The 13769-nt window shown below is 39.2% G+C and overlaps 1 protein-coding gene across 4 annotated transcripts in view; it reads right to left on the bottom strand.

Moving 5' to 3' along the window:
- The window catches only part of CERT1 (ceramide transporter 1), a 341058-nt gene that overhangs the window by 246509 nt on the left and 80780 nt on the right, over positions 1-13769 (bottom strand). For all 4 annotated transcript variants that reach the window (XM_053701397.1, XM_053701398.1, XM_053701399.1 and 1 more), the window contains exon 3: positions 12858-12974. In XM_053701397.1, the coding sequence (XP_053557372.1) occupies positions 12858-12974 (117 nt within the window). The remainder of the gene's footprint in view (positions 1-12857; positions 12975-13769) is intronic.

Genomic DNA, 13769 nt, shown 5'->3' with positions numbered 1-13769 from the left:
ATTTATAAAATAATTTTACCAGAAAGGATACATTGAGATTTCTCTCGTTTTCAAGTATGTCCTGGGACCACAAAACATTGCATTGATACAATAGTGTACAATAAAATACAAAAACAATAATAATACACAATATATGCAAACATTTAACATAGAACAGGAAGGAAATATATAATCAACCATGACAGGTGCATTCTGTTTTGAGATATGCAGAGAGGGATCTCTTAAAGGATATTAGGCTTGGGGAAGTTTTTAAAGTGTAAGGGAGGTCATTCCATAATTGTGGTGCTCTGTAGGAAAAGGAGGAGCTTTTAAAAGGTATATGAAACCCAAATCTTTTCTTTCATGATTCAGATAGAACATGCAATTTTAAGCAACGTTCAAATTTACTCCTAGTATCAATTCTAGTTCTCTTTATTTGAAAAGTAGGAATGCAAGCTTAGGAGCCAGCCAAGAACACCTTTCATGTACTTTTGAAATGTGTTTGACACGTCATAGCAATTTAATCAAAGGGACAAAAAAAGTGCAACAAATTTGTAATGATTGAAAGCTTAAAGGGATACTAAACCCATTATTTCTTTCATAATTCAGACAGAACATGCAATTTTAAGCAATTTTTTAATTTACTCTTATGAATTTTAATTTGTTCTCTTGCTATCTTTATTTAAAAAGCAGGAATATAAAGCGTAGGAGTCGGCCCATTTTAGGTTCAGCACCCTGGATAGCACTTGCTTATTGGTGGCTACATTACTCCTGGGAATTACTCTTCCCAACCACTAGGAAGCGGCACAGGTTCCCAAACCCCAGAACTCTATGAAACCCCTCCCACCTCACTTGCAACACAGTCTGATGTATAACCATACCAATGAGGTAGGAAACAATGAAGAGCAAACAAGAGCAGGGAAAAAAAGATAAACCCTTATAATAAAACTTCCTGAATACAGGCTCACAAACCTGTAGCAGAGACTCAATAACAGAATCAGAGAACCCTAAGCAAAAGGGGGAAAAGCAGGCACTACTAAGAGGTACTGAAATAAAATATTAAAATTAGCAAAAGTTAAAAAATAAAAAACTGGAACACACAGACATAAGACAGCAAGACAGACAGGCAAGATTGCTGACGCGTTTCGCGCCCCCTAGTGGTGCTTACTTAGACACGATAGGTACACTCTAGATGCCTTTTTATGCAAATTCCCTGTGTAAACTTAGCCAAGCCAAAAACAAAGATATATAAAAACAAGCAATGAACACAGGCGAGATCAGATTAACAGGGGCACTGGTGCAAGAAACAGATCCAGCTAAATAAATGACAAAATGCAATTCGGAAAAAACATTTCATACATAAATTTAAAAATTCAAGCCATACATGTGTATTCCTTTCTATAAGCATAATTGCACAAAAATATAAATGCATAACATTGCAAAAAAATGAAAAGAAGAAAAGATACATTTAATAGCTATTTGGGACACCTAACTTATAAATGAAGCATTAATATATGGGATAAATGACATAAAAAAGTGGCACTTGACAGTACCTAAGTATGCCAAATACATTAAGTAATAATAATGTCACACTCCTTATTCATTCCCATGGGAAGACGTGTTTTTAGCTTTAACATCCATTAGAGTTCTTTTTTCTCCAAAATGTTGTATCTGTTGCCACCTCTAGTGGGAACGATGACTACATCAATGATTTGAACTGACATATTAGCTATGTTGGTAAAATGATAGCCATTAAAGTGGTTGGCCACAGCAGAGTCTTTGTTATAATTATATAAGTTTAATATTGTTTACATTTCTTATTTACTTGCTCACTTGTAACCTTTGTCAGTGTCAATACATAGGGAGATAAGGAAGAGATTTGGTGAACACACCAGAGACATCAACAATTATAACAAAGACTCTGCTGTGGCCAACCACATTAATGGCTATCATTTTACCAACCTAGCTAGAATGTCATTTCAAATCATTGATATAGCCATTGTTCCCATTAGAGGTAGCAACAGATACAACATTTTGGAGAGAAAAAAAAAACCTCTATTGGATGTTAAAGCTAAAAACACGTCTTCCAATGGGAATGAAAAAGGAGTGTGACATTATTTCATTGACAGTTAAAGGAACACTGAACTTGAATTTTTTCTTTCATGATTCAGATAGTGCATACTTTCTAATTTACGCCTATTATCAATCTTCTTCATTCTCTTGCTATCTTTATTTGAAAAGCAAGAATGTAAGTTTAGATGCCGGCCCATTTTTGGTTCACAACCTGGGTTGTCCTTGCTGATTGGACAGCACCAATAAACAAGTGCTGTCCATGGTCTGAACCAAAATGTGACTGTCTTTAGCTTAGATGTCTTTTTTTCAAATAAAGATAGCAAGAGAACGAAGAAAAATTGATTATAGAAGTAAATTAGAAAGTTGCTTAAAATTGCATGCTCTATCTGAATCATGAAAGAAAAAAATTTGGGTTTAGTGTCCCTTTAATGCCTACTTAAAGTATTTGGCATACCTAGGTACTGTCAAGTGATACTTTACTTATGTCATATATCCCATATATTAATGCTTCATTTATTAGTTAGGTGTCACAAAACTGCTATCAAATGTATCTTTTATTCTATTCATTTTTTGCAATGTTATGTATTTATATTTTGTGCAATTATGTTTATAGAAAGGAATACACATGTATGGCTTCAAATTTTAAAATGTATGTATGAAATGTTTTTTTCAGAATTATATTTTGTCATTTATTTAGCTGGATCTGTTTCTTGCACTTGTGTCCCTGTTAATATGAACTTACATGGGTTCATTGCTTGTTATTAAATATTTTGGTTTTTAGCTTTGGATTGGCTAAATTTACAGAGGGTATTTGCATATAAAGGGCATCTAGAATGTAACTATCATGTCTATGAGTAAGCGCCACTAGGGGGGTGCAAAACGCGTCATACGTCTTGCTGTCTTATGTCTGTGTGTTCCAGTTTTGGATTTTTTAACTTTAAATATTTTATTTCAGTACCTCTTAGTAGTTCCTGCTTTTCCCCCCTTTTGCTTTGAACTCTCTGTGGTTGGATTCCGCCGCTGCTATAGCAGTCAGTGAGAGACTGGAGGACTGTGAGTGACCTTTCTCACAGCAGGTTCACTTCCGCTGTTGGTTTAGCTGTGATCGGAAGATGTCGGGACCTGTTTCACATTTAATCAGAGAACCCTCTCTGTTCAAGAACTATTCATTCAATCTCCATGCCAACAGGCGTAGAGATTTGACAAAAAAAAAAAAAATCTGAAATGCAAAAGGAAGAGACCCAAAAAAGGCAACTGGACATATGAACTAGATTCGCATACCAAAAGCAGCGAGACCAAATCAAAGCAAAAAGACTTACAGATACTCCCTCTAGACTGATTAAGCAACTGCCTTTAGCATTGACTTCCTGTATAGACACCAGCCACCATGTGCGACAGAATGTAACAGACCCTAAACAAATCATAAATACATATAGCAATGATTTTTTAATAAAGGGACAGGGAATTCATTTTTTTAATTCATGATTTCGATAAAACATGCAATTTAAACAACTTTCTAATTTACTTCCTTTATCAATTTTTCTTTGTACTCTTGGAATCTTTGTTGAAAAGCAAGGATGTGCACATGTCTTGAGCAATATAAGGCAGCAGTTTACCAGAATATTATCCATTTGCAAGAGCACTAGATGACAACACTTCTTCCTGCCATGTAGCGCTCTACACACCTACCTAGGTATATCTTCAACAAAGAAAAAACATAATTTATGCTTACCTGATAAATTTATTTCTCTTGTAGTGTGTTCAGTCCACAGGTCATCCATTACTTATGGGATATATTCTCCTTCCCAACAGGAAGTTGCAAGAGGATCACCCAAGCAGAGCTGCTATATAGCTCCTCCCCTCACATGTCATATCCAGTCATTCGACCGAAACAAGACGAGAAAGGAGAAACTATAAGGTGCAGTGGTGACTGGAGTTATAATTTTAAAATTTAGAACCTGCCTAAAAAAGACAGGGCGGGCCGTGGACTGAACACACTACAAGAGAAATAAATTTATCAGGTAAGCATAAATTATGTTTTCTCTTGTTAAGTGTGTTCAGTCCACGGGTCATCCATTACTTATGGGATACCAATACCAAAGCTAAGTACACGGATGATGGGAGGGACAAGGCAGGAACATTAAACAGAAGGAACCACTGCCTGTAGAACCTTTCTCCCAAAAACAGCCTCCGAAGAAGCAAAAGTGTCAAATTTGTAAAATTTGGAAAAAGTATGAAGTGAAGACCAAGTTGCAGCCTTGCAAATCTGTTCAACAGAGGCCTCATTCTTAAAGGCCCAGGTGGAAGCCACAGCTCTGGTGGAATGAGCTGTAATTCTTTCAGGAGGCTGCTGTCCAGCAGTCTCATAGGCTAAACGTATTATGCTACGAAGCCAAAAAGAGAGAGAGGTAGCCGAAGCCTTTTGACCTCTCCTCTGTCCAGAGTAAACGACAAACAGAGAAGAAGTTTGTCGAAAATCTTTAGTTGCCTGTAAGTAGAACTTCAGAGCACGGACCACGTCTAGATTATGCAAAAGACGTTCCTTCTTTGAAGAAGGATTAGGACATAATGATGGAACAACAATCTCTTGATTGATATTCCTGTTAGAAACCACCTTAGGTAAAAACCCAGGCTTAGTACGCAGAACTACCTTGTCTGAATGAAAGATCAGATAAGGAGAATCACAATGTAAGGCAGATAACTCAGAGACTCTTCGAGCCGAGGAAATAGCCATCAAAAACAAAACTTTCCAAGATAAAAGCTTAATATCAATGGAATGAAGGGGCTCAAACGGAACACCCTGAAGAACTTTAAGAACCAAGTTTAAGCTCCACGGAGGAGCAACAGCTTTAAACACAGGCTTAATTCTAGCCAAAGCCTGACAAAAGGCCTGGACGTCTGGATGCTCTGCCAGACGCTTGTGTAAAAGAATAGACAGAGCTGAAATCTGTCCCTTTAGCGAACTAGCGGATAAACCCTTTTCTAAACCCTCTTGTAGAAAAGCTAATATCCTAGGAATCCTAACCTTACTCCATGAGTAACTCTTGGATTCGCACCAATATAAATATTTACGCCATATCTTATGGTAAATTCTTCATGTCACAGGTTTCCGAGCCTGTATTAAGGTATCAATAACCGAATCCGAAAACCCACGCTTTGATAGAATCAAGCGTTCAATTTCCAGGCTGTCAGCCTCAGAGAAATTAGGTTTGGATGGTTGAAAGGACCCTGAATTAGAAGATCCTGCCTCAGAGGAAGAGACCATGGTGGACAGGACGACATGTCCACTAGGTCTGCATACCAGGTCCTGCGTGGCCACGCAGGCGCTATCAGAATTACCGATGCCCTCTCCTGTTTGATCCTGGCAATCAGCCGAGGTAGCAACGGAAATGATGGAAACACATAAGCTATGTTGAAAACCCAAGGGGCTGCTAATGCATCTACCAGCACCGCTCCCGGGTCCCTGGACCTGGATCCGTAACAAGAAAGCTTTGCGTTCTGGCGAGATGCCATGAGATCCAGATCCGGTTTGCCCCAACGACGAATCAGTTGAGCAAATACCTCCGGGTGAAGTTCCCACTCTCCCGGATGAAAAGTCTGGCGACTTAGGAAATCCGCCTCCCAGTTCTCTACGCCTGGGATGTGAATCGCTGACAGGTGGCAAGAGTGAGACTCTGCCCAGCGAATTATCTTTGAGACTTCCAACATCGCTAGGGAACTCCTGGTTCCCCCTTGATGATTGATGTAAGCCACAGTCGTGATATTGTCCGACTGAAATCTGATGAACCTCAGCTTTGCTAACTGAGGCCAAGCTAGAAGAGCATTGAATATTGCTCTTAATTCTAGAATGTTTATTGGGAGGAGTTTCTCCTCCTGAGTCCACGATCCCTAAGCCTTCAGGGAATTCCAGACTGCTCCCCAGCCTAGAAGGCTGGCATCCGTTGTTACAATCGTCCAATCTGGCCTGCGAAAGGTCATTCCTTTGGACAGATGAACCGGTGACAACCACCAGAGAAGCGAATCTCTGGTCTCCTGGTCCAGATTTAGCAAAGGGGACAGATCTGAGTAATCCCCGTTCCATTGACTGAGCATGCATAGTTGCAGCGGTCTGAGATGCAGGCGCGCAAATGGCACTATGTCCATTGCCGCAACCATTAAGCCGATTACCTCCATGCACTGAGCTACTGATGGGCTTGGAACGGAATGAAGGACACGGCAAGCATTGAGAATCTTTGATAACCTGGACTCCGTCAGGTAAATCTTCATCTCTACAGAATCTATAAGAGTCCCTAGAAATGGAACCCTTGTGAGTGGTAACAGAGAACTCTTTTCCACGTTCACTTTCCACCCATGCGACCTCAGAAATGCTAGAACTATCTCTGTATGAGACTTTGCATTCTGAAAACTTGACGCTTGTATCAGAATGTCGTCTAGGTACGGAGCCACCGCTATGCCTCGTGGTCTTAGTACCGCCAGAAGTGAGCCCAGAACCTTCGTAAAAATTCTCGGGGCCGTGGCTAACCCGAAGGGAAGAGCCACAAACTGGTAATGCCTGTCTAGAAAGGCAAACCTCAGGTACCGATAATGATCTTTGTGAATCGGTATATGAAGGTAAGCATCCTTTAAGTCCACCGTGGTCATATATTGACCCTCTTGGATCATGGGTAGGATGGTTCGAATGGTTTCCATCTTGAACGATGGTACCCTTAGGAATTTGTTTAAGATCTTTAAGTCCAAGATTGGTCTGAAGGTTCCCTCTTTTTTGGGAACCACAAATAGATTTGAGTAAAATCCTTGTCCCTGTTCCGATCGCGGAACTGAGTGGATCACCCCCATGATTAAGAGGTCTTGTACACATTGTAGAAATGCCTCTCTTTTTACTAGGTTTGTCGATAACCTCGAAAGATGGAACCTCCCTTGTGGAGGAGAGGTTTTGAAGTCCAGAAGGTATCCCTGAGATATAATCTTTAACGTCCAGGGATCCTGCACATCTCTTGTCCAAGCCTGGGCAAAGAGAGAAAGTCTGCCCCCGACTAAATCCGTCTCCGGATAGGGGGCCCTGACTTCATGCTGTCTTAGGGGCGGGAGTAGGCTTTCTGGCCTGCTTGCCCTTGTTCCATGACTGGTTGCCTTTCCAACCTTGTCTGTAACGAGCAGTAGTTCCTTCCTGTTTTGGAGCGGAGGAAGTCGATGCTGCTCCTGCCTTGAAGTTACGAAAGGCACGAAAATTAGACTGTTTGGCCCTTGGTTTGGCCCTGTCCTGAGGAAGGGCGTGGCCCTTACCTCCCGTAATGTCAGCAATAATTTCCTTCAAGCCGGGCCCGAATAAGGTCTGCCCTTTGAAAGGAATGTTAAGTAGTTTAGATTTGGAAGTTACATCCGCTGACCAGGATTTAAGCCAGAGCGCTCTGCGCGCCTGTATGGTGAATCCGGAATTTTTAGCCGTAAGTTTGGTTAGATGTACTACGGCATCTGAAGCAAACGCATTAGCTTGCTTAAGGGTTCAAACTTTGCTCAAGGCCTCATCTAACGGCTCTGTGCGAATCGCCTCTTCCAGAGACTCAAACCAGAATGCCGCTGCAGCCGTGACAGGCGCAATGCATGAAAGAGGCTGCAATATAAAACCCTGTTGAACAAACATTTTCTTAAGATAACCCTCTAATTTTTTATCCATTGGATCTGAGAAAGCACAGCTATCCTCCACCGGGATAGTGGTACGCTTGGCTAAAGTAGAAACTGCTCCCTCCACCTTAGGGACCGTCTGCCATAAGTCTCGTGTGGTGGCGTCTATAGGAAACATTTTTCTAAATATCGGGGGAGGGGAAAAAGGCACACCGGGTCTATCCCACTCCTTACTAATAATTTCTGTAAGTCTTTTTGGTATAGGAAAGACGTCAGTACACACCGGTACCGCATAGTATCTATCCAACCTACACAATTTCTCTGGAATTGCCACCGTGTCGCAATCATTCAGAGCCGCTAATACCTCCCCTAGTAACACACGGAGGTTCTCAAGCTTAAATTTAAAATTTGAAATTTCTGAATCCAGTCTCCCCGGATCAGAACCGTCACCGACAGAATGAAGTTCACCGTCCTCATGTTTTGCAACTTGTGACGCAGTATCAGACATGGCTCTCGTGTCATCAGCGCGCTCTGTCCTTAACCCAGAGCTATCGCGTTTGCCCCTTAATTTGGGCATATTATATAATACTTCTTTCATAACATTAGCCATATCATGTAAAGTGATTTGTAAGGGCCTAGATGTACTAGGTGTCTCACGTGAGGAGAGTTAGGCGGCATAACTTCCCCCTCGTTGTCTGGAGATAGCTTCTTTATCGGTACAGATTGACTTTTATTCAAAGCAATATCAATACAATTGGTACATATTGTTCTATTGGGCTCCACATTGGCTTTTGAACATGATGAACAAACAGTTTCCTCCGAATCAGACATGTTTAAAACAGACTCAGCAATGAAACTAACAAGCTTGGAAATCACTTTCAATAAGTTTACAAGCAATATAAAAAAACGCTGCAGCGCTTCACAAATACAGATATAAGTAAACAATTCTTAACAAGAAGAGTATTATTAGCAGAGGATTGCACCCATTAGCAAAAGGATGATTAACCCCTCAATACCCAAAACGGATAAAACAGATATCAATTAAGATTTAACGTTTTTAATCACAGTCAGCACACTGTCACAGATCTGCTGTGACTGATTACTTCCCTCACAAATGAAATTTGCAGACCCCTGAGCTCTCTAGAGACGTCCTGGATCAAGGAGGAAGAAGCAGAAAGACTGTGCAATAATTTTAACTGCGCAACAAGGCGCTAAAACAAGGGCCCTCCCACTCCAATCACAACAGTGGGAGCCCTGATATAACGGTTTCCATACAGAAAAGTATGTCAGCCATGTGGAAAAAAATCATGCCCAAAGCGATTTATCACCAAAGTACCTCACAAAAACGAATAACATGCCAGTAAACGTTTTATTAAAAAACAACATTTTTCAATGTCATGCAAAGCTATCACTAAGCCTGCTACCAGTCGCTACCACTGCAGAGAAGGCTTAAGTATTATTTCAGTGTTAACAGTATTTTCTCAGTCAAATTCTAGTCCCTAGAATATAACTCTACTGCGCATACATTTATCAGCCTGATACCAGTTGCTACTACTGCATTTAAGGCTGTACTTACATCATACGGTAACAGCAGTATTTTCTTAGTCAATTCCATTCCCAGAAAATAAAGTACTGCACATACCTCATTTGCGGAGGACCCTGCATGCTATTCCCAGTTTCTGAAGTTACCCCACTCCTCAGAATGTCGAGAACAGCCAGTGGATCTTAGTTACGCCTGCTAAGATCATAGATAAAAAACGCAGGCAGTTTCTTCTTCCAAATACTGCCTGAGATAGAAAAACAGCACACTCCGGTGCCATTTAAAATAACAAACTTTTGATTGAAGAATAGTTAAGTAAAAACTCCAGCTCCTCTCGTGACCTCCTTCTCTGTTGAGGGTTGCAAGAGAATGACTGGATATGACATGTGAGGGGAGGAGCTATATAGCAGCTCTGCTTGGGTGATCCTCTTGCAACTTCCTGTTGGGAAGGAGAATATATCCCATAAGTAATGGATGACCCGTGGACTGAACACACTTAACAAGAGAAATATCAAAATTAAGTAAATTGGAAACCTTTTTTTTTTTTTTTAAATTGTATGCTCTGACTGAATGACAAAAGAACATTCTTGGGTGTCATATGCCTTTAAGTATAACCCACTGCTTGGAGAGATTTTTTTTATAAAACAATAAAACAGACTTTTATATCCCTTACAAGGGTTTCATAATAATTGGCAGATAGAACCCAATGACATGACAGAAACAAGATCACACCCCATCCAAAAACAAATCTGTCTGAACGCCCTCTATAGGATAACATCCAAAGAAACTTTCAGAATAATGTTTTCTTGGTATTAAAAAAAACCGGAGCAACTGTCATACGATGTAAACAAACGTTTAGGCATTATACATTGCAACTTCTTCTCTGAGGTTACTGCAGTAATGATCTAGTGGATTCTCAACATTTTAAGAAATAAGTATCAGTACACAATTTTAAAGAAAAAAAAAAACACAACACATCACATTATATCCTATCTACAGGGTACTTAAATATACAGTTAACTTCATAAAGACGTTGGGATCATAAAATACAAAAAAGCCTTTTTACTTATACACGTAGCCCTCAAAGAGTGTAAATGGTTTGATAGACATGTTTAGGAAGCAATTAGATAGACAAATGACATTTAAAATTGATATAAATCCAAATTATTTTTGTTTGTGATTCAGACAGAGCATTCCATTTTAAGAAAAATTCCAATTTACTTCTATTCTCAAATTTGCTTTGTTCCCATTATAATTTGTGTTGGAGATACCGAGGTAGGCATCTGAAGCACTAAATGGCAGGAAATAGGGCTGCCATCTAGTGCTCTTGCAAACATAAAATTCTTGCAAAACTGTTGCTCTATAGTGCTCCAGAAATGCGTCGTCTCCTAAGTTAACGCCCCTGCTTTTCAACAAAGGATAAAAGTGAACAAAGAAAATGTGATAATATAAGTAAATTAAAAAGTTGTTTAAAATTGCATGCTCTATCTGAATCATGAAAGAAACATTTGGGATTCATAACCCTTTAAAACACAGCATCATGAGAAAAGTAAAAAACCTTGGATTAGTTCCAGATCAATAACACACTATTGATCTGAAGCTGAACATGGCCTCTCAGCCAATCAGAAGTTGCATATGTTTGTAGCCCCTAACCCCCAGACCTGTTTAGCTCAGGAGTGGCAATGTATTGCTGATCTAAAGCGGACTATGTATTTGCGGGAGTTTTACACAAAGATACTAGCAAGCAATAGGGCAATATGAAAATTATTTAACATTTAAGATATACAGGTTACATAAAATGTACATCATGATGATTTATGATACCATTTAAAAAGTACTGATACTAAAAACGTTATCTACATTATGCTTAAACCACCCCCTGTCTTGTTTTTAAACAGCCTCCATTATATAGACAAAAAAAATGACAGATGAGAAGACTCAAAAAGTTATGTTTGCCAATAAAAGCTCCAAAACTAGAACAAATATTTTCTCTATAAAATTGATCCTTGATTTACCCTTCTGTAAAGTTGAATATGAAACATATGTGCATCACAAGGCCAAAAACAAGACATGACACCACCCTGTATCTTTTTCAGCAATACTCTTTGACATACCAAGTCCGCTTTATGAATATTGAAAAGAACACTACTGCCCTGTGTAATGATAGGATAAAATAATGGTTATATATAGAAAGGCACTCAATTCAGGTTTACACTGATGTAACCACTAAACATCAATACTGCTTGGAATTCATTGCCAAGAAACGTATTGGAAGTACTTCTGCCTTCAGAAAGTTTACTCATATTACATATACGCATTTTGCAGCTTTTGTACACTGTGGCTTATAGTCTATTAGTGGATCTTTTACAGATTCCATATCAGGGCTGAATAATGCTAAATGCTGAAAATCTAAGTCTAATGCAAAAACGCATGCTTTTAAATTTGTTAGAGCATGTAATCTTTGTATTACTGACTCTAGGAAACTATAAGTTTAAACAAATATGTAATGCCCCACTCAAGAGCCGTAGCACTGCAGCTCCTAAAAAGAAAATGGCTGCTAAGCCAATCAGAAGCGGAAGTCAACGACTCACCAATTAAAGGGACATTCCGATCAAACTTTAAATGCACATAGATGAATTACATATTTTAATAGAAACATATTTGCAATATACAGTACATGTATTGTCAAAAATGCTTCTACGAAAAGTTATCACTGTTTTAGTGTTAACATTTTTCTCTCCACATGCATGTGAAGCATAGCTAAATATACTTAGTGGACCGGCATTTTAAATACTGCAGTTGCTTGGAGCGCCAGTGGGGCTTGCATCAGGCCAGCAATTAACAAACTGAGTCATTACCAGATGGTACAAGCACCTTCGGTTATCTGAGCAAGTGCTGTGTAATGCTGGTGCATGGTTCATACTCAAAAACACTTGAATCAGCTATAGCTTTTATTAAGTGTTTTTGCCAATACATTTATATTTTAAAAATGCTTCTATTCAAAACTGAAAAACAACCATGTGGATTCCAAATTTGGCTGGAATGTCCATTTAATGACTATGCTGTGCTTTGGAGCTGCAATGCTTTTGGATCCAAGTAGATTTTCGTGTTTTTAACCCCTTTGTAGGGGTTAAACAGTTATATAGTGTCGGTGATGTGAAAATGATAAGCTCTAATGAATTAGTGCATGTAAAACTGGCGTTGGTATATCCCATTAAGTAGTGCACAGATAAGAGTTGGGAATATAAGGCATTGGGGAACACCAAAAGGATTACAAACATAATGAGCTTGTGAAAGCACCAAGAAAAAGCAAGTCACAATGTGTTAGCAGCTTCAGGGTTTCCCATGATACTGAGAACTGTCAAAGACAGATATTCTAATTCTCAAATCTCAGTGAAACCACTGCATTAGCTTAAATATCCCCATTACTGTAATGGGTTTGGCTTGGAAACATAAAAAATAATTGAATTCTTTGGGAGCAGGGAGACAGCAAAAACTATGTAGCATGTCTGCATTTAGCAAACAGAAAAGCTTGCTGGTATTATATTAGCAGACTATTATTAACATTGACAATCAGGTTGTTTTCTCCTCTTACACAAATTAAAGAGAACCTTCTTAAACAGCACTTTTTCCCCCATTTTACCTTATGTAGCTCGATAGCATCTATCCATCTCTGCCGATGATCAGGGTCTTGAGCCCGTAGGTACCAAACACTGTCATTAACACTGATATCAAAGCGACACTCATCAAATTCATGGGGCTAAAGGGAAAAACAAAAAAAAAACATGTTTTATTAAGTTAAATTGTTCCCTAGATCCGAAGCACACATAAATGCAAGTCAAAGTTAAAAGTGACATAAGTGCTAGTGCACAATAACTTCCCTACTGCAAAGGGGTTAAAAACAAGTCAGTTCAAGATCGGCAAATACTGGTCTGGAGCTGAAGATGGCTTCTGAATAAATCAGGATTCCCATACGGTCATACCCACCAACCCCGTTCAGCTCAGGAGGCGCTGTGTATTGCGGATATGGAGTTGACTTTAGTTTAACTCAGGACTGTCCAACACCAGTCTTAAACCACCAACAGTCCTGGTTTTAATTTTCTCCCTGCAAAGAAACACATAGCACAAGTTCTGATGATTTATTTTACTGCAGAGAGAATTATTAAGACCAGGACTGTTGAGTATAAAATATATATGAAATTGCTCCTTTATTTTGTATTATAGATATGTTCTCAATCCATTGTTCTCATTAACATGCCCATTTAAAATGGGCTGAGCATGCAGATATAGCCGCCATCCTGGTTTAATGTATCTTTATACATTAAGGCCTCCTTATCTTAACTCTCCATAGATACACAATGGCCAACATTTAGGGCTTGATGATCAAAAAAAAAAAAAGAAACCTGTGCATGGAGAGAAATCAAGCAAAATCTTTGATAGTTTTTTTATTTTTAAGCATTATATTGTATTGCAGGTTTCAATCTTTCAAAAGCAAAACCCTGCATAGTGAGATAAACAGCTCTCAGGCTAACCAGAGAGGAGATCTTTAGCTCAT

Source organism: Bombina bombina, chromosome 2, assembly GCF_027579735.1.
Source record: "Bombina bombina isolate aBomBom1 chromosome 2, aBomBom1.pri, whole genome shotgun sequence".
Taxonomy (NCBI): Eukaryota; Metazoa; Chordata; class Amphibia; order Anura; family Bombinatoridae; genus Bombina; species Bombina bombina.
Note: the sequence above shows the minus strand (reverse complement) of the source record. Positions and strands in the feature narration are given on the sequence as shown.